This window comes from Patagioenas fasciata, chromosome 10 (genome assembly GCF_037038585.1).
Source record: "Patagioenas fasciata isolate bPatFas1 chromosome 10, bPatFas1.hap1, whole genome shotgun sequence".
NCBI lineage: Eukaryota > Metazoa > Chordata > Aves > Columbiformes > Columbidae > Patagioenas > Patagioenas fasciata.
Genome location: NC_092529.1, coordinates 2,805,442 through 2,827,308, shown reverse-complemented (window position 1 = coordinate 2,827,308; position 21,867 = coordinate 2,805,442). Strand labels below are relative to the sequence as shown.

The following is a 21,867-nucleotide window of genomic DNA, read 5'->3' as shown; positions in this document are numbered from 1 at the left end:
CTGACCATTTTTAAAAAGCCTCAGCAATATCAAGAGCAAACACTTTCAATACCACAACTATTAACCCCACCACCACCAGGCCAGCTCTGACTCCTAAAACTGCCAGCAAAGAAAGAGCCAGAGCTGATGTGTGAGCTTACAAAGATGTTTTGTCCTTCCCCCCTGAGTTTCTCTTCTGCCAACTTACAAGACACCATTTGTTGGATCACATGCGAGGGATGCATCTGTCATAGCCAGGAACGGGAAGGGAAAGAGCTTCATCAGCTTTATTGCAACAGTGGGGCTCCCACATGGGGATGGAACCAACGTGTGTGTCGTGTAGGACACGGGGAGGAGGAGAGACCCCAGTTCTGGAGCTGCGAGATGGGGCAGGAGAAGGTTTGGCAGCTGCCTGCAGAGCGGGGACGTGGCTGGAAATGCTCTGGGCTTGGAGAAATGGAAATGGGCTTTGATGCTACGTTTAGCTGTGCTGAGGGATCCCAGCATCTCTCCTAAACCTTTGATGGTCAGACCCCTCAAATGATGCTTCAAAAGAGAAATGTACACCTATGTGTAAGGATACGGCAATAATTCCACCAACTGTGTAAATCTAGGGTATTTAGAGGAAAGAGTAGTGTTTAACCAACCAACATTCCCCAAACACTGAAAGCAAAATTAAATAGAAACAAAGTGAATCTGCAGGTTGATTTTTTTTCTTCTTTTCCACTCCCCAGCTTGCAAAATTGTCACCAGTAAATAAACAGCATAAATAACAACAACAGCTGGCTTTTGTACAATGCTCCTCATTCACAAAACGCTTTACAAAGGGCGCAACAAGGCTTGTTGTAGAGTCACAGAACGCGGAGGTGGATGGGGCGACAAGAGGTCCTCTGATCCATCACCCTGACCCTTCCTCCCACTGCCATGGAACTTGGAAAGAAAAAGCCAGTTTTTATAAAGCTTTCTGTCCTAATGAACTTGCAGGCAGCTTAATAATGTCAGTTAAATGATCTGTGCGTCTTCAGGACAGCCTAGGTTGAGATGCTCGGTGCTCCTCGCTAAAGGACCAGAGGACGGCTGAATGCTGATCACTCAAATATCTTTTTAATATAATGAGATGATCAATGCTGCTCAGAACATGGGCTTTAGTACTCCAAATATTGTAGGCTAGCTTTCACACTTAATTGAAAAAATGAAGAAAAAGCTTAACCATTAAGTCAGTGAGATGTTATCTCTACAGCAATTTAATTACTTGCTGCTTCCCCACGACCCCTTATGCCTTTAGCCCAGCAAATTAAGCCACTGCAGATTTCTGGAATTTCACAGTTGAATTTGAAACCTCACTGAAACAGTTTTGAAAAATAAAAGTTATAAATATGTTGGAAAGTTATAAAAAGCAGCTCGCTTGGCCAGCTGGTGAACTGGCTAACCCACCGACACCTACAGCAAACTAAACCAACTTTCTGCTCTAAAACACAGGCCAAAGATTTAAGATTTATTCCCTCAGCCTGCAAGCTTTGAGCTTGATCGAGGAAGAAAGAAAACATACAGAGCTCTTTTTATTATAACCCAGACTGATGGCTGAGAAAGATCAGTCATCTTCCTTGCCTACCAACTCTACAGGAGTTTGTACATTTTCTCCTTACCCATCTCTACTCGATACTGGAGGAAACGATTACTACGCTATTACTGCTGAACGTTTGGCTCTATCCCAGTTGTCAATATTTTGCTTCCTTTTTTATTTTCCCCTCTCTTTTCTTCCTTCTAACAGATTGCTGCTGAGACAATTGTAGCTGAACAGCGGAGAACAACTAATGCATCACTTTGTAGGTTTTCTTTTTAAATCTCTCTTCAAACATCAAGCACTCTTCAACCACCAAAACCTCAAGGAATAACTGAATTTCTCTGGCAACTTTCAGCTAGGGACTCCAGACCTCACTGCAATCACCTCCCTTATATTCAGATCACTTGCCTGGACGATTACACCCAATTTTAGATGAGGAAACAAAATGCACAGAGAAATTAAGAGTCCAATTCTGTAAATCACCAGTCACTGACTGCCTAATGACTGTCTTGACCATACTTTTTGACTATTCTCTGCTCCTCATTGACTTGTTTATTGTTTTTCCGACACTAAATCTTCTAGGTCTAGCAAGCTGCCTTTGCCATCGCCGAGTATGGGGAGATTCAGAGGCTCCCAACATTGAGTGCACATCTATCAAGCAGAAATGAAGATAGCTTGTGGCTGGAGAACAAGTGTCCATCATGCAGAAGGTGAGTCTCCTTCCAGTGGAAGTACTCATGAAATTTGGTGTTACTCATGGTTTTGGGACATTGAAAATGCAAAATGATGAATCCCTTTGGTCACTGTGTCTGTCTAGAAGAAACAAACATCACCAAGTGGAGCATTTTGCAGGACCCAGACGTTCTCCTGCCCGCAGCCGGTTGTGGACAGCCCATGGACGCCCATCAGCACCTTCCTGACACCACCCCATGACTAACCAAAGGGTTGGTTGCTTCAGAAGATGCTTATGGTTGGGACTAGCCCACAGTTGGTATTTGGGATTGTTGTACCAGTGTTTCTCTTCCAGTTAACATACATGAGATTTTATTGGTCTTCAAGAAGAAACCCTAGGATAGATACAGTTTTAATGATGTCGAAAAACTTTACCCTGGCGCTGCTAATCTGAAGTTGGACTCGATGATCCTTGTGGGTCCCTTCCAACTCGGGACATTCTATGATTCCATAATTTCCTTCTTATAGGACAATAAGCCGTACTGGTACAGTGTCCGAATGTACTGGTAGAGTCAGGGCAGGGATGTGTGGGTATCATTAAGGACAGAACTGGGGTGGGATGAGGTAAGGGCTCTTCCTAAGCATATCCTAAGGAATCTCAGAGACAGGTTGCAATACTATCTCCTTGGACACTTTGGAGAATCGGCCATTTGCTATCAGGGTTATGTCACATCTCTTGACTAAGAGACAATAGAAGGTTGTTAAACACTGATGGCTTCCATTCAAGTGGAAGCACCTTAGGACAATGGCACGCCTGAACCCAGGGACACAGCTCAGCCAAATGTGTCTGCAGGGACAGCTCATGGAACAATGCGATTTCCCTAGAAGAACAAAGAGCTCAGATGTTCACCCCGGCTCTGAAAAGCACAAAGCCACAGCAGCTTGAAGGGAACTTGCAAGGAAACACAGGCCAGGTCCTCTGCAAGAGGCATCTAGAAAACACACCCTCCTCTAGCCAGTCCAACTCTACCAGCCAACTCTTGTTGTAGATCTATTCACGGTGACCTAAAAGAGCTGCTGTGTGTTCCCAAGGGACGTCCAAGAGTGATGAAGAAATTGAGGCACGGAACTGCGTGCAGCTGGTTTTATTATTTTGTCTAAAGCTACACATTTCTGGTGCTCATGAAGTAAGTGCTCTCGCACCTGGAACACGGATAAGGTTGATGAGTTTGTCTGCTTCAACTATTGCATCCCTGTCAACAAGCAACTGGTTTAGAGTGCTGATGAGCTGAAGAAAAACTCTGCACCAGAATTCGAGAGGAGAACCAGCGCTGGGTCTGCTCAGGATTAAGAGACCTGGAGGGCCAGGCAGGGCTCTAACTGCTGAGTGACCAGTGAGGGTCTGGTGCAAAGCCAGAACCAACTGGCACACCTGTAATCCCATTACAAGGAAATGAACTATTTGCATGAGAGAAGCAAGGTTTGCTTAGCCCTCTGGCAGAATCAGGAGCAGACACTGAGGTTTTCAACACAATCTCAAGACCATTTTTCTCTTCCTCTCCTATTTCAACTTCTAGCTCTGATATTCACCATGTTGGGCAGCACCATTTTCAAAGGTTCCCAGAGAGCCAGCACTGATTTTGCTTCCTTTGCTGTTGTCTCAGGACCAGGATGAAATTTTACTGCTTTGAGATTCATAATATAGAACTCATAAAGTCATCTTCCCACACACCCACGTCACAAGGTTGCACACTTGTGCAATCCTAACAGTGCAATGAGGAAAAGGGATCGTTTAATTACAATTGTTATTCCCTTTGTAATTTGCCCCTTTCCTTGGATTCTGTGGAAACAAAAAAGCAGCAGATTGGCTTCTGTTGAATATTCCTGTTGGGACTGAAAAAAAACCCCAGTAAAAAAGCCTGGTTTAAACGTTTACAGCAAGAACCAAAGTTGCTCCCCTGGTTGTCAGAGTCCCTCTTATATGAAGCTGCTTTGCTACTTTGCCCACCCCCTGGAAATAGGTAAGAAATTTTAGGACGCCCCCATTCACAAGCAGTAAGACATGCAACAAAGGGAATATTGGCATTAAAGGAACCCATCCATGGCTGATGAAGAGAAGGGAAGCTTTAGAAACTCAAGCAACAGCAAGAGAACAAGTAAAGCCTGGAATGTTGATTCAACAATGATAATTGTTATTTCCCCTGCGCACCGCGTACGATGTGATCAGACACAGAGGGAGCTGAATTCATCCCACCACAAACGGTGCTGACATAAGTCACTTTGCACCCTACAAATCTGGCCCTTGTGCCTTAGTTTGAAGTTGACCTCATTAGCACAAACAAAAGTGTTCTTCCAGAGTGCCACCGAATTAGAAAATCCTGTAAGTATTTCTAGAGACTAACACCGCACAGTACAATTAAAGACATTATAATTAGTGGCTTGATTCCCTTTGCTTTGACTTCACTTTGGCTTATTTATTTCTTTATTCATTTTGGAAGGGCCTGAAAGTCAAATTCAACTTTGTCATCTGCTCATGCTGGGAGCTGTGCTGTTCTTCTGGAAATGCCATGGAAATGCTGGTAATGAGGTGCCAAAATCAGCAAGCAATATTCACAGTTTAAGGGCCAGTTCAAATAGAAAGGCAGTTTGTATTGCTGCACCACAGGCACTTCTGCAAAGCCCTTGGGGAAGAGAGAAATGTATTTTCTCCTTATTGGCTTGGCCTTTCACTGCTAACGAGTCAGAATGAATGACAGGCATTTTTCAAAGAGTAAAATACATTTCAAAAGTAAATACAAAAGCGGGTGCTTTTTGTTTGTTTAATTTTGTATTTTTAATTACACTTGTCAGGTGTAGAACTGAAAGAACTCCTACCAAGCCACTGCTTACTCGGACAATTGCAACTCTGTTCACTTAAACCATGGTCACGGTGTCTGAAGTTGAGCCAACCCCTTTCAGCGAACATTAATAATGGACTAGGAACATGTCGGTGACCCACATGTGTTTCAGCTTCAGGTAACCTCCTCCAACAGAGCAAACACCTCAGGTGCTGGCAATCATCTAAGTACACCTAGAGACCATATCATGGACAGACACCCAAGCATCATGCTAACAAGCCAGATAACGATTTGTTTGACTGATGAGAAAGCTGAGATACAAGGACGTCTGGAACCCACATTTTCAAAAGCATCCTTGAACCTTCAGGTGTCCAGCCTGGAGTGGTTGATCTACAGGGGAGAGTTGAGCATCACTTTCTCCACCCCAAGTCAATGGTGGCTCCAGGCTACCAACACCTTGGAAAGCACTATGCTGGGTCCATAAATCTCACAGGGTTTATTTGAGGTCAAGCAGAGGGGCTGAAAGTTCCCCAGAACAAACTTGTTTGTGCTTATCTAGGCAGTGACAGGAAAAGATGAAGCATCCAGAAAAGGCTCCAGGGATGCAGAACAGGGAGGAAAAGAAGGTCATCTCTCAACTTCTCCAGGCCCCTTAGGGGCCCCAAAGGAAATGTCTTGACTTCTCCTCCCAACTTTCCTTCCCCTTCCTCATCCCACCTCTATTCTTAGCAGCTTTGTCCAAGAGCTGGGAACAGAGCGTGGTTTCTTAATTCCTCACCTCCCATTACCTCATACTTTGACTCAGACGGCTCAGGGTGGTGGCAGAGGCTGTAACCTTGCATGGAGCCCTTGTTTTTGTTTACACAAAGACTGCATTCCCATTAAGTAGGATTTCCTCAGCTGCTGGGACAAGCTATAGCCACAAGATCCATCTGGTTTGGCACCAGTGACTTAGTTCCTCCAGACGACATTCCATGGTCTTGAAAATGTGCTGCCTTGCCCAGATCTTCAGCTTTGCCCTCACTGTGCTCCACAAATCCTTTGCTGTTGGCACAGCACATGAAAACGACACCAGAACATACTGCATTTCCCTCCCTGCTGCATTCAACAAGACCGCTTAATTACATTTTAAGATGAAACTGGCTCAACAAGTCGGGCAGCTCGTGGGGCTGCTGGCCAGGGAAGTGGCACCTGCGTTGCTGCCAGCAGATAGAGAAGACACTCAGTCCCCATCTCTGCCATCAGGAGCCACTTCCCACCCTAAAAACAAGTGGAAAACACTCGCCTTCCTTCCTTAGTCCCATTACTACCTACTCTATCTACCCCATCTAATCATGATGACATCCGAGTGCCTTTGTGTGTCAGCTCCCTGTGCAGTAATCACCTCAATCCCCCTCAGAAACAAAGCGGACCCCGCTGAGGAACTCACAATAGGTGCCTTTCACTCGCACCACAACCTTGGCCTCGGTGGCACTTCTAACAAAGCTTCCATATGTGCACCAGTATGGGCTGACCAGGCAGATCAACACCGCACGGGATCAGAGCCGGCTATTTGTGAGCACGAAACAAGAAAGCCTTAAAAAATGTCCCCGTCTTCCTGACATACATAGTGTTTTTTAAATATGCTGCTGCACATTAATCCACCACAGCTTTTATCCACCTCCACGGGTCTGTTTGAGGAGATAAAAGAGAAGCACCGGCTCTGGGAGGCGATGTCTGTTGGTCGGCCCCACTCTCAGAGGCTGCCTGGCCATTGTTTCCTCTTCAACCCCAGCCTAGCGCCACTTCTTAATTTTTCCTTTGGCAGATATCCCATTTTCCCCCTTCCCTGGGGCGCGGGGTGGATCAAAGATGGTAAAGTTCTATTCTAACAGGAGCCAAGTCAATGATAACCTTTGGGCATGTGCGGTGAAAAGGTATTTCTGTAGCCCCAGCTGGGATTAGATGCATAATGGATCAATGAAAGATCCCACCGGTTGACGGCTGTAGTGTCATTCATTAGCGTTAAGATTTCAGCCTGAATCAACAATTGAGTTAGAAGACTGAAAGAACTGCCTTTAGTATTTGGAATAGAATAAATTGTAACGGGCCTGTAAAAGTCCCCTGAGGTGTCTCTTTCTCTCCCTATACATATATATATATATATCACTTTTGCTGAACCTTTAAAATTAGATGAAAGTTGCTGAGCTTCTACATATGAAGCAGAAAAAGCTGAGCTACTTATGAAAAGTGAGAGGGGAAAAAATAATGTATTTTTGGTTTGCCTATCAAAGCTCTCAAGAGTGTTCTTGACTGTAGGATCCAAGCACTAACTTGTTATTCAGTCACCATCTCTCATACATAACAATGCAAAAAGAGCTAATAATAAACAGTACGCCCCCCTCCTTATACACAAACACGCAAATGCAAACACACACACACACTTAGGAACCACTTGTAAATGAGCAACACTGATCCCAACCACTTTTGTTGTCACAAAACTAGGGCAAGCTCGCTCTCAATTAACTGCTTGGTACACAGAGCCCTAAAAAAATGAACTACCCAGAGGACTTAGACACCAAGTTTTAACTCTCAGTTCTTTATCATCCTTTCATTTCTTGATCAAAGACCCATCGACTCGCTACTAATTTGCTGAGAAATTAAACATGAAAAAAGAAAGCAACTCCACAACTGGGTGAAGAACCTTGTGGGCAGTTAATGATTAATTAGCATCATAATACACAACAGCCTGGTTTCACAGTAGAAGCTTGTTTTGATAGCTTTTTTCCATAGAGGAAATCTTCAGGTTGGCGCAAAGATCATGCAAAGCATCAGCGCCAAAAAACTTTTCTCCTTGTTCTGAAAGGAGTAGAAGTAACTCTAAAATGCTCTGTGGACCAGGAGATGTTCAACCAAGAGCCACGTCCTACAGCCCAAGCGGTGCAATGGAGCTGCAGTGGGGTCGCTGCCCAGTCCTCCCACCCAGGGACACAGTGTCCTCCGGTGCTCACCCACCTCCATGTCATTCCCCTTGTCCCTTGGGCCAGCGTAAAACCCAGGGCCAGCTCACTTGGGCCCGTATCCACCTCTCCACACAGCTGGATGATGTCTAACTTGTTGGGTGGTCAAGGAAATAGTTTAACTCCCTACTACAGCTTGAGCAACTTTTTCCTGCGACTGTGTTCTAGCTGTATAAAATCAACACCGCTTTTCCTGTTGGCTTGCAGAAAAAGAAAACAATAAAACAATAAAACAATATCCAGATCTTTATGAAGTAGTTACCAATATTACTAGTGGTAGCATAAGTGCATGCCAACCCAACATAGGAGGAGGAAGAAAGATCGTAACTATGGGAGGAACAGAGATAGCTTTTTATAGCAGATCGTAAACAGCACGCAATCAGGGTAGAAAGCTATTACAGTAAAGGGATTATCTAAATTGTGAAAAAAAAAATAAGAGAAAATTTTCTATCTGGTTCCTCATCTGTGTTTATTACTGAGGTCAGTTTTGAAGTCACAGTTGCAAGTGAGAGAGCTCGCTAAGTCATTTACTAACTATAAATACTTAAAAAAATGCCAACAGCAGTCCAAAAGCAACGCAGTCAGAGCAAATTCTGCCTGTTGCCCTGAGATTTCAGCTCCTGCTGTTTAACCTGAAGTCAGATGCTGGCGTTTAAGTTGTTGACACCGAGAAAATGAAAAAGAGCAGACACCCCCCAGCCTGCACCCCACCCCTCCCTGGCTGCCGGTGCTGTTGGTCTGCAGATAGCTGGTTATTGCTGATGGGCACCAGCCACCTGCCTGTGCCGCTCGGTGGCATTCGGAGCCGCCAAGCGAGCCAGCTGTGCACGAAATGACAGTAACTCCACGTTTTCCATCTGTAAGGCTGACTTGAGTGTGTGAAGGTTGGGGGAATACATTTACAGTAGGAAGAAATCTCTCTTAGCGGCTCTGCAAAGCTCCATGCACACAGCTCCGTAACGCCAGTCAAGCTATAAATAATAATTACACAAATAGAGTCTTATGCACTGATAGTAGAAAATGATGTTTGCTTGCAAGTGCTCACCTGGGAGTTGCCGCTGGTTTCCAATACCTGCAGAAGAGATGCTGCCCGTCAGCATTGATGATATGGGGCAGGTCCTTGTACGGGATGTTTTGAGGACTCCGCTTGGGCGAACTTTCCTCTGGCATTCTGGAAGAATGACCTGCAAGGTGGTGGAAGAAACAAGACGTACTTTAGAACAGGTGAAGGCAAAGACAAGCCGATGGGCTTGGTAGCCACAGACATTAAGAAGGTCAGGCAGGCAAGCACCACTGATGGAAGTCTCCCCCCAAAACCCCAGCCAAAGAGCCCCCAAAATCTTTACTGCTTTCAAACAGAAACGTAGCATTTTGTTTTCAGAAAAGGCACATTTTGGGGGAGGGCATTGGGAAGAGGGAAAAGAGGGAAGATCATCAATCCACCATCACTACTTCATTGCATCTTTCTCTCCCCCGTTTCTCCCATCTGTGTTTATTTTGCATCATTTTGTGAAACGGATCCTAAAAAGAATATTTTAGCTGCAATCAAGTGCAGATTGTGCAGCAACCGCTACAGACACGAAAAGACAGCTGCATTAAAGATTTATCTCTGCCTTAACATCTCCCCAGAAGAGCGGAGGGTACGCAGCAGAGGCATCTGCCACCGTGTCATCATGAAGATCTCCTCTGACATCTCAGACAGGAAGGTGGCGGCGGCGGGGAACGAAACATTTCCAGGAGAATTTTGCAACAAACCTGTTTTCATCCTGTGCAAGGGTTTGCATTCTAGTGAGGAGCCAGCATCGCAAGTCAAATGCAAGCAGACAGGGCTTTTTGCATCTCGCTGCAGAGACGCATTCACACTCCGCCAACCGCGCAGCCCCCGCGGTCCCCGCTGGGTGCCCGGCGGGTCCCCCCGGGCAGCTCCGGTGCTCCGGGCGGGTTCGCCGCAGCTCCTCTTCCCGGCTCGCTGGCTCTTTGAGGAAAACTCGCTTGGGTAATTCACCACTTCTTGTTCATTTAACACTTTTTTTTTTTCCCCTTCTCAAAAAAAAAAAAATTGCGTGTGTGGGCTGAAGTGGCGGTGGTGGGAGGGGAGGTTGGGAAGGGTGGGGGAGAGGGAGGGCTGACGAGTGGGAAAGCTTCAGTCCACTTCCCAGCTCGCTGCAAACGCACATCAAAGGCACCTTGAACACATGCAGCTGGAGCAGCTCACAAAGTTCCTGCCGCTGCAGGTTGTTTGCAACTTTTACTTCCTTCCTGCCACTTACTGTTCGGAGGCCACGGCGACGGGGAGGGGAGGCGAGAGAGGGGGGAGAACCTTTTTTCTCAAAGCGATCCCCGCTGCGAAGCCATCTCGCCTGGAAGCGCAACTTCCCCAGCCCCGCGCTGCCAGGCGGCGAGCGGGAGGGAGGGCAGGAGGAGGAGGAGGAGGGAGGATCCAAGCGCCGGCGCGATCCCAGGTCTCCAGCCCCGCACACGCATCCTCTCGGTGCGCACCGGGCAGCCGCCCCGTTCTCCCCGGCGGAGCCGAAGCCGAGCGGCTCCACCGCACCAGCGGCTTCACCGCACCGGCTGCTCCCGGCGGAAGCCGCGGGGGGGGTGGGCGGACGGTGCCGCGCCCGGGACGCGGTGGCTGCTGCTGCCCCCCCGGCTGGGCTGGGCTGGGCGCCGGGCGAGGGTGGAGCGGCGGGCGGGACGGGGAGGGGAGCGGGGGGACCGCGCGGAGCCACCTGGCAAAGGGGGGTGGGAGTGGGAACCGCCGCCCCCTCCCCGCGGCGGTGCGGGGCTGCTCGGCCCCGGGGGGGCTCTCACCGGCTGCGCCTCCCGCTGCCTCCCAGCGGAGCGCGCAGCCCGGCCGCCCAACGCGGAATCCCGGGTTCTGCCCATAGGAGCGGGCGGGCAGCGGGCTGGGGAGGCCACGAGTGTCACACTGGGAGCGTGGGGGGGATTTTGTAACGCCGGGTTCAGAGAAGAAGCCGTGCTGCCTCCCGGGCTGAGCCGCTCTTTGTAGTCTCCAATCCGAACTTCACCCTTCGCATTTAGATATGCGGCTCTTCAGACTTTGAAGCTGCGGCAGGAAGATTGAATCGTGGCGGATGGTAGTTCAGAGAAACACCTGAGCCCCTTGCTTTGCTCCCTCGCTCATGGTAAAGGCAATTTATAAATACACTGTATAATTTATACGTATGCAATCTAATACTGCACCTCCTCACCACGCGTTACATGCGATGCGTATGTTGCAACTGTGTAATTTGAGATCTGTTTGATGGTATATGATACTTGCTTATAAAAATTGTCACAGCAAGGTTCCCCAAAGTTAAAAATAGCTTCCCAGCCTTGAGGCATTCAGATACCGAGTTCTGTCATTTAACACTGGTAAGTGCTTGGCATTTATTGGGAACTTTTAAAGTGTTTACATTAAGGGCACAGATTTGGGCCTTTAACGTTTCATCAGGATAATATTATAAACTTGAATTATTACATGCCTACATATACTTAGGGGTCTCAGGCCTTTATAAGACGAGGCAGCTATTAGCAGTACTTTTTAAAGCAAGGCAATGTGCTCACTGAGTCCAAACCTGGGAGTAAAGGCTGAAAAAGGAAGTAAATGTATGCTAACAATAATACAATTAAATGCAAAACCTCAGAGATGACCCATATAACAATAAAATGGAAATCAAAAGCAGACTTTTTCCTCTTTCAGTATCATGTGTATTAAATGCCCTAGGGGGGTTTTTAGTTATAAAGTGCAAAAGCAAAATTACATATTGCTGTAACCACTATTGTTTGGGAAAAAAACCAAAACAAAATAATGATTGTTTATAATGAGCAGATTTAGGTTGAATGTGGTCTTAATCAGAGCCCCGGGAGCTGTACTTGGAGGGGCTCAATTTGCTAGGCCAGCTACTGTCTAAACAAGGATGGGTGAATTAAAGAGCTATCAGAGGCCAGCTCCCAAGCAGGGAGAAGCAAGGGTGTATATGCTTATTTGAAGAATACGGATCAGATAATAACTGGATTAAGAAGAAAAGAGAGAAGGAAAGAAGCTTCTTCCCCTGCTCACACAGTTTATCTGCCAGGGACACTTTGCTGCTTCCCTGCAGCCATCCGTGAAACCTGATGCCAGGAACAGGCTCCTCTCCCGCTGTGCCGCTGGGAATATCCCGGTTCCCAGGGCCACCGAGAGGTGGGGGAGAGATGGAAAAATAAAATCTCTCTCTAAAATTCAGGATAAAAATAGCATCTCAAAGAAAATGACCTTTGTTGGGACACGAGAGCGTGCCCTGGTCAGGCTGGATAGATGATTCCCTTGATACCCTGTTAACCTCCGTGGGGCTCATATTGGAGGCAACAGGACCGTGGTCCAACCTGCCCTCTCTGCCCAGGTTGTCACCCTGGCACAGGAGCGGAGGGTCAGACCCCTCCATCCCTTCTCCACTGCTTCCCCAAGCCTACAGGAATGTGAGGACATTACTTCTCATGGATATCACGCCCTCCTCCATCTCGTGGTAACAGCGCAGAGATGAATGAGAACCAACTGCTGATGAGTTACCTGATTCTTTTATGCAGTTTAAGCCATGAATGAAAAGCCACCTGAGAAAACTGGATTGGGTTTGAAGAATTCACCCAGCTGATATCCAGATAACGTACATGGGTTTCGCCGAGCAATTATTGCACCCCAGCTCCTTGTGAGAAATCAAAGGGATGTGTGAGAAATGCAGAATTGATGAGGCTGTAACATCTTCTCTTGTCTCGGTGGAGTGAAATGCGTTTTGGAAATACAGTTTGAGCTCAATCAACTTCTTAATAAACAACAGAAATACACTTGGCGAATCTTTACGCTGAGTAATTGCTTAAGCCTTGTAGGGAAAGGTATTTGGTTTATTAAAGCCTGAGCCCTGCTTAGTTTAAGCGTCTCCATTGACTCCCAAGGTACCCACAGGAGTACAGAGAAAAGGATTACGCCCGCAAAGAAGGCAAATTTTAGGAAAAGAATCATTTGCTGGAATGGCAGAAAATACATATGATGAATACTTGTTATCACAGCAGAGGGAGAGAGGGAACAGGCTGGAGAAGAGAAGGGAGAGAGCAGGATGCTGTGAGATGCTGTGGCCGGCTGGTGTGGGATTCTGGCCATGGGACAAGGGGAGTTTGCGTTTTCTTTGGGCATTCATTCACAAAATGAATATTTAACAGATCATATCCTGTTGGCACGCAGAGGTAAATAGACTGTATGAGCTTTGCTCGGGTTGATGATACCTTGCTCTTAAATTGCAAAGGAGCATCTTTCTTTGAAAAGTGGATTTGATGGGGTGTGGGTGCTAAACCATTTGGGATTCTGCTCACCGGGACCACAAAGAGAACTCTTGTTGACAAGAAGGAGGGAAAAACATGATGGAGGAAGGCGACGCAATAATAAAATATCCAAGAATGATGTGGTTATGGAAGAATCTGCTCCAACAGAAAAATGCTGGAAGTTCCAGTAGCCGGGGAGCAGCCGGAGGGAACGACAGCGCAGGCAGGAGAACACGTGGGAGACGACAGGAGCTGAAGCGTGAGGGGAAGAATTAAAACCCCGTGAAAAGCGAAGAAGCCACTGTCACTAAAGCTGTCAGTTTACAGTCATTATTTTGGATTTGCCCTTCTCTTAGCCCATGGTTTTTTTTCATTCATCCCTAGCCAGAGTCCAGGCATTCAGCTGCACTTATTTGTGTAATGTGCCTTTGCTTGCCTGATATTCCTGAATGAGACACATACAGGGATGAGACAGGAGCGAGGGCTGGGATAAACTGCTTTCATTTTCCTGTAAAATATCTATATTAATGCCATGCAACCGCAAAATAAACTTGGTGTCAGGTAAACTGAATTGGGGAAGAAAATGTTAAGGGACAATATTTTATCAGTCAGGTTAAGCTTAGTAATATTGGGAGGAAATACAACTAGTTTGGCGTTGTCTGCAATTCTGCAGTCTCATGTACCTCTTCACAAATTAGTACCAAGTGAAGCGGAGAAACATTGAAGCGTTAGCACAGGGATATCTGAATATCACTGCCATTTTTTTGCAGGTTTCCGCTCATTTGCTGCCCATCAGTGATTTCACTTTCTTTTAGCAGTGGGAATAGAGTTATTAGATGAAGCTACAAGTGGTTTAGTACCCCTACATTCAAACTGCAGTCACGTAATGGAGTATTTTTACCATGTAAATGTAATCGGTGGTAAAAATCATCCTTTTTTTTTCGGTAGGTAATAAAAATTCTGCAAATCATGCTGTCATTAGAAGTCGCTTCCAAAGCCGTGACTGCAAACATTAGATAATATGGGTGAAGTGATTAGTTATCTTGCCTGTGCTCCTTATCTGGCAGAACCAAAAATACACACTTAAAAATACAGGCTGTGAATATAGGTTTCAGTCCTTTAAACTGATATGTAGAAGATGACCCATCCTACATAAACGCTAATTTGAGAGCTGGATGGTTTTAATTACAGAAGCAATACGTGTTTTGTTTGGTGGTTCTTTAAAAAAATATTAAAAAATAAAAAACCCGCAAGAATATTAACACCAGATTGTGCGGCATTCTTAGTATGGGAGTATAGAAAAGGTATCATCCAAAGGTAGGAAATTCGGAATGAAAGGTGGGAATTCTGCCCTAAAGTTTTGTCTGCAGAGGGGGAAGTTGATGGAGTTATTCTAGCAATGCGCTCTTTTCTTTAAACATTTATCCCTTTTTATCTCTGTGGCCCAGTATTGGTTTCTAAATGAAAGTTTCCTGTGATGGTCTAAAATTAGTCCAATTCGCCCTCGGGATTGACTCCCATCATGAGGATAAACACCAGTGGTTTACGGCCTGGACAAGCACATTGCCGCAGCACTCGGAGGGAAATCCTGTCCTTGTCACCACAAGGACAGACAGATTAACGGGTCTGTTATGGGGTGGCATTTCCCACGTTACTGCGAAATGACTGCATGTGGCCACATTACTGCTGATAAAGTGTTGGTTTTTATGGCAGAAAATGTAATTAAAAGGTGCCTGAAAGGAAAAGGTTCTGAGCTGTGAATTTTCATATGCATAAAAATCGGGATAAGACACTATAAATTCTCTCCGGATGGAATTATGGACTTGATTTTGAGAAGTCCCTGACCATTCCTTTTCTCATTTCTATTACTAAGGGTGACTGCATAATCTGCTTTACCAACCCAGCATCGTTGTATCAGGACTCAATAATACAGCCAAAAGAGAAAGCCATTCTGCCACGGTGAGAGTGCTGCTTTATTTTGGTAGCCAAACTGGAAGCATTGACTGCACAAGAGTTATTATTTTGCCGCCTGGTTTTCTTGCTGCTTTGCAATTGACAGAGCACCATTTATCATCCTTCGCATTCCAATTTTTCTTTGCATGTTTTCCAGCTCATCATAACATAATTATGTTTCTGTTTCTTCCAGCCAGGGGCCGATACTTTCTTTTACTAAGACAACAGCTGCACTGCACAACCTTGATGAATCCCCATAAGGGTAAAATCTGTCTGTGGTGCTTGTTCCTGCCTTGGCAACCCAAATGTTCAAGCTCTTTTCTTTATGACAAATGCTGTTCTAAAATGCACCCAACCCCGATGCTTCCATAGCGTTCCCCCAAATGAGGTTTTATATCGTAATTTAGACTTGAAATATTAAACATCCTGGCTGGTTTGTAATTTTAAAGGCTTCTTCTGTAATATTTCTTTTTATAGTGTTTATAGGTTCATAAACACTGAGATGTAATTTTAAAGGGCCGTAGTTGCTGATGCGTAATTTATTTTTTGAACTAAGTTGATTTTATGTGTGAGGATCAGCACAATCTGCAGGTCTGCTTTATGGTCCTAAATGGCATCTTAAGGGAGTTTTCCTGGTGAAGATGGATTATTTCCTTACCTGGCCTCAGTCCGTCCAGCCACACTGTGGTGTAAAGGTAATGATACCAACCTGGTCTGTGCAGCGTATTAACGGCTAGTGATAGAAAATGCCATAAAAGACACATAGTATTTTTTATTATTACTTACTGGGATATTTTATTTAGCTCTAATTTAGTACTTTCAACCTGAGATTTTAAGGCACTTCAGAAAGGAAGGATAAAATGTTTATTCTACAGGGGGAAATCACCAAAGTGGGGCTTAATACCGGAGGCAAGCTAAAGGCAGAATCCATTCTTAATGCTCCTGATTTTGTTTATCCAGTTATACCATCACTAGCTCCCATCTCCTGTGGAAATGTATCCCTCAGAGCACTGTGAACTGGAACATTAACTTTTTCCGTTGATAAAGAGTAACTAGATTTGCAAGTATAGGGAATATTGTATCCTGGACAACGCCACAGCCTTGATAACCACATCGTTCAGGGGAAAAATTCCCCTCCGGTATTGCTTTCTGTGCTGATTTCCTGGATGTTGCTGCTGCTGCCACCATCATTTGAAGGCTGTATTTATATATATAAAAATTACAACAATTCTGTACATGGAGGCGGGAGTTTTAACTCGTATGATCAGCCCTATTTACATCTACATGTATCGCGATCTAAGGAGACTTTGGGATACTTGAGCATGAGGATGTGTGCAGCAGCATCTCAGTTCTGTTCACCACGTTGGTTACTGATGGAATTGGCTCATGAGAAGAGCTTTCCTCGTGTGGTTTCTTCCTCATAACTCCATGGCAAATTCTGGCAGATTCTGCACAGATATATTTTAGTATTTTAGCTTCTTTTTTTTTCCCCTCGTTTATCTTTTGTTTCTTTACCCAGTTCACTCACACATATTCAGTGTAAGACATGCGTTTTCTTTCTGATTCATGCACAGTAATTACTTCCTAACATCTGCCTGACAGATTTTGTAAGAAAAGTAGCTCTGCAAATATGAAGAAGAAAAAAGATTAATGTATGAAATCTTTGAAATCTCTATTACTGGGGTTTGTTATCCACAGCTGACTGGATTCATTCCCAGCCAGGAAGCTGGTTCAGCAAAACAGCTGCATTAGTTATTTAACTGGAGGCCTGATTCTGCCCTTGTTCACACTGATGTAAATCAGGAGGCGTGCTAGAGAAAATAAAGAATATCCATAGCGCACAATGCGTGTTGGAGATACTCTACTGTCCTGGTATAGGCATTAGACGGTGTCCTCATGTCTTCCAGAAACCTTATAGCAAATATACGGCTCACCCCTATATATATACTGAGGTATATATATGTATATCTCCTGTAGATACACTGTGGTAGCACCAAGTGGCCAACACAATCAAGGCCCAGCTGTGCTCAGTGCTGCACCCTGATACCATGAATTCACACGGGACTTATTCTGTACTAAGCACCACATGCCTTACCATTTGCATCTGGTTCGTAATCGTTCCCTCTCAATTATTTAATTTTTACATTATCTGCTACAATTTACACACACTGCAGGAAAACACACTCACTGGTTTTTCTCCTGTGCTGAATTAATGTGTGTAATAATTAAGCCCGAAGCACACTTTGAGGAAGGGGATGTCGAATGAGGAGCATTGCGGTGAAAAAGGGGACAGAGCATCCATTGGCGAAGTATTTCCTATATCAGATGGCAGTGCTGTATCTCAGGACAGCAAAGGATTGTTGCCAAAGCCTCGTGCTCTGGAGATGGACGTCTTCAGTCCTCAAGGCCTTTAGCACCCTTTGTATTTGATCTTATTGTAAATTAGCACCACGTGCTGTTGAAAACATCAAAAGTTACGGTATCTAAGAGTTCAGCCCCCCAGCCCTCATCCTGTTTCCTCCAACACCAGATATCTATTATCTGTGATTCTGTGATCTCTTTCTTGGCTATGGTCTGCGATTCTCATGTAGCAAAGGTATCTGTGGTTTTGTTTGAGCTTTGGAGTCAGGAGCATCTGCAGTTGCTGTGGGCTGGTACCGTCCCTTCAGATTGTTCTTACAGACCTGCTGGTAGGGCTTCCAGAGCTCCTGCACATTGGAACCTTCCAGTTCACAGTACCATGCTGTTACACCATCATATGTTTGTTATTTTTCCCTGTTGACTTCTCCTAGTACATCACTGAATCTTCTCTGAAGTTACCATAACTTTTAAAATGGAAACTTAAGGTGTGGAGATGTGACACTTTAGGGCACAAGAGGAGACACTCAGCTCCTGGACGGAGATATCAGCATGAAACTCCATCATTCCCAGGCCTTGGGAGGTTTTAAGGAAGATGACACAAGAGGGAAGGCTGCAACAGAAAGATACCCCACTGCTGCTTTGAAATGTGTGAGTGTGAGCGATTCATTCAGCACAGCACCCTTGGCCATTCATGTCTATCTGATGATCAAATATATTTTTAGTTATCAATCCGAGGTGATTTCTATTCTTTTTTTCAGTAGACAATAGCCAACTGTATTGTAAGAGCTGTTGGGAGTGAGCCAGAGAATTTGGCAGCAAGATATGGAACATTTGGGCTTTTGACACTTAGGAACATATGGAAAGAGGTTTGGAAGATTGCCACATGGGGTGTAACTTGGAAGATGCTACATTTCTTCATTCTTTTTTTTTGTGGACAGAAGTAGAAGAAATTTTACTTTATTGAGGGATCCTAATTCCCATTTCCTCTTCTATGATGTACTGCTGCTCTTGAATAACCCACCGTGCTCAGTTATAAGGTTTGAGCAAAATCAGTTGCATCGTCGGAAACTGTAGATGGGTAATTAAAAGGCTGAGAGCATTGCAGATCTCTCCAAGTTTTTACCTCCGAATTTATGAGATCCTTTGCAGATGAACTCACAAAGTTACAGTCTGGTGGCTCAGATCATGGGGTGAAAGAGGATATCTGGTGCCTGGCCTGAGTCAGGATGTGTGCCATTTGCCAAGGTCTTTGAGGACAAGGCCCTGCTAGGTTGTCCATTCTTGCTCCCTGTGACCATCTATCTCCCCATCACCTTGACACCCATGGGTGGATGGACAGCTCTGGCCGTCCATCTGCCTCTGGGACACGGTTTAATCATTTGGGTTGGGGTTTCAGCACTGTGCTACAAATACCAGCCCCGTTTGGGGCAGCAGGGCATGGGAGAGAGGAGCCACCTCCAGCTCAGCGCTCAGGACCGGACATGTATGAACCAGGATTGACTCCATACCACTTTAGGCACAGATACCTCATGCCCATGATGGGAGAAGTCCACATCTCTCAGAGTTATTGCCTTTGTTTGTCAGAAAAGTGATGGCTAGTTTGCTTCATATTTTGTAATTCATGCACCGTAACCACTGCATAAGAAGGGGGGCTTCTTAATTTAACGCATTTTTTGTGACACAGTTGTGCACCAGGTTGGGGGGGGCTGCTGAAGTTGCAGAATTTATTAGAAAATACAACCCCATACCCAGCCTGGGTATGAATTCGCTTTGGGGAACTGGGAAACACGCTCAGACCCTGCGCTTTGATCATAGTCTCGGTGTTTCTTGCCCACAAATTCCCTCTGACATTTTCACTTGTGTTTTCATGTGACGGTTTCTTTCAACACATACAGTCAAATAATGACTAGACAGGGCAAGTTCCTATTAGTTCATTGCTAACGACGTGCCGGGGGTCACTACGGTATTTCTAGGTTATGGAAGGGGTAAGCGAAGGCTGAGGAGGTGACATCCAGAAACAGGACATGATCATGGAGGAACTGCCGACCAGAGCAGAGCAAAGTGCATCTCCTCCAAAAGGATTAAAGACCTGTAGTAGTAGCTCTTGAGGACTGACCGTGCAGCTCAGGAGTGCAAAAAATAAAGGCAAACCCCAAATCATATGAATGGGATTTATTTTAGAATTAAACTTCTGCCTTTCTGAATAAAACCTGGGAAAGACTGGGTGAGTCTGGAGCATTTCTTAGCCTTGTATCCCTGGCTGCAGCAGTTGTAAGCCAGCTCAAATCTGATTTAGAATGCTTTTAATATTTTGCGTCTTCTCACAGAACATACCCTGAGAAATGTTAGAGTTATTTCTGCTTTTTGTGGCAATAATGGCCCCAAATTCTGCTATTCTGAGTATGCACTTCCCATCCTGAGTTCCTGTTTTGATCTCACCCTAACGCAGTTTATCACTAATTTTCTCAGAGAGATTAGAAAGCACTGAAACTAATGCACAGAATAGCGTTTCCTCAAACCCCGTCCTGTTAAATGCTTCTTTGAATCTCCATTCCCATCTCTACTGATCTAAAAGGAGAAAAAATGCTCTTCTATCAGCCCGTTCCTTCTGTCTGATTAACTGGTGGCTATCTCACGTCTTCCTTCGTGCTATTACACTTTCATTTCCAAAGCAAAAATAAAGATGGATGTTGAGCATCTGGATTATGGCATCACTGCAAATAGAAAAATAAAATAAAATAAAAAGGTTTCAGGCTGCGTGTTCATCAGAAATCAGCAGATATTTTGTCTAAAAGCATCCAGCAGTGCAGTATAACTCAGTAATAACTGCTTCTTGGGGGAATGAATGGGGGAAACCCCAGAAGAAAGACTGTAGGTGCTGTTAGAAGCACTGGTGAGTAGTTAGTTGACTTAGGGGGCTTTCTTTTGCCCTTTCATTTAAAACACGGAAAGACCTACAAATTAAGCAACATCTAGTTCCTAATGTGTGAAACTGCAATTTGCATACATCATGGCAGCTGCTGGGTAGGTCCTTATTACCTCTGCTGGAGCGTTAATTTAGCCACAACTTTCTCATTCATTTAAATGGAAAAGCAGCGGGCGGCTGGCATGCCGCATTATCTGTCAGGCAACCTGGGAATCAGGTTGACAGAGCCAGGAAGAGATTTCAATTCTGAGGGACCACAGGGGTGCTGCCCCCTGAACTGCTGGGCACCGGTGAGCTCAAGATTGCCCTTGGTCTGCTCTAAAGGGCAACACTTATCCTAAGGAAAAAAAGATAGCGTTGTATTTGGACTGACATAAGAGAACAGGTAAGAGGATGAAACTGTAAATGTCTCTGTTTTTTCTGTCCCTATGTAGCCTAACTGGCACTGTATATATGGATATGATAACCAAAATATTATTGGTTCTAACATAATACAAACAGAATAATCTGCATTTGCAGAGCACCTAGGGTGTCCTGTGGCCCAAGGCCACCCTCAGGGCCCGGGTGTGCTCCAGCTCTCTGCCCGAGGCGGTGGATGCACAAGGGTCCACGTGGGACGTGTCGGGAGGAGGGAGCGATGCTGGTGCCATCGCCACCGCAGCCAGCGTGGAGAGACGCTTACGCAGAGGCTGGTGCCACGTGGATGAACGTGGGAGGTAAAGCAAATGTGAGGTACCAATCCCCATGTTAAAAAATAAAAGAACCTAACCAAACAAAATAAAAACAACTTAAAAAGCCCCCAAACTAACTGTTACTGCATCCGGCTCTGGGTCCTCAGCACAGCACAGACATGGAGCTGTTGGAGAGGGGTCAGAGGAGCCACAGAAATGATCTGAGGCTGGAACAGCTGTGCTGGGAGGACAGGCTGAGAGAGCTGGGGTGTTCAGCTGGAGAAGAGAAGCTCCGGGGAGACCTTATTGCACCTTTCAGTGCTTAAAAGGGACCGATAAGAAAGCTGGGGACAGACTTTTAGCAGGGTCTGTTGTGATAGGACAAGGGGTGATGGTTTTAAACTAAAGGAGGGAGATTCAGGTTGGACATGAGGAAGAAATTGTTGGCCCTGAGGGTGGTGAGAGCCTGGCCCAGGTTGCCCAGAGAGGTGGTGGATGAACCATCCCTGGAGACATCCCAGGCCAGGCTGGACGGGGCTCTGAGCAACCTGAGCTGGTGAAGATGTCCCTGCTCATGGCAGGGGTGGCACTGGGGGACCTGGGAAGG

The 21,867-nt window shown here is 45.5% G+C and overlaps 2 protein-coding genes across 6 annotated transcripts in view; one reads left to right on the top strand and one right to left on the bottom strand.

The window, feature by feature from the left end:
* The window catches only part of MGLL (monoglyceride lipase), a 93,704-nt gene that overhangs the window by 46,981 nt on the left and 24,856 nt on the right, over nt 1-21,867 (bottom strand). Inside the window, exons 1-2 of one of the 3 annotated variants that reach the window (XM_065845197.2) lie at nt 10,322-10,674; nt 9,097-9,235 (exon numbers count right to left, since the gene is read on the bottom strand). In XM_065845197.2, coding sequence (XP_065701269.1) covers nt 9,097-9,221 — 125 coding nt within the window. In that variant the 5' untranslated portion in view covers nt 9,222-9,235; nt 10,322-10,674. Of the gene's footprint in view, nt 1-9,096; nt 9,236-9,806; nt 9,931-10,321; nt 10,675-21,867 lie in introns of those variants that run through there. The other 2 variants (XM_065845196.2, XM_065845195.2) reach the window with 2 other exon arrangements.
* KBTBD12 (kelch repeat and BTB domain containing 12) overlaps nt 10,170-21,867 on the top strand; it is a 54,486-nt gene continuing 42,788 nt past the window's right edge. The window contains exons 1-2 of one of the 3 annotated variants that reach the window (XM_071812926.1): nt 10,170-10,285; nt 11,097-11,200. The gene's annotated coding sequence lies outside the window, so the exon portion shown is untranslated. Of the gene's footprint in view, nt 10,286-10,725; nt 11,201-12,623; nt 20,518-21,867 lie in introns of those variants that run through there. The other 2 variants (XR_011740666.1, XM_071812925.1) reach the window with 2 other exon arrangements.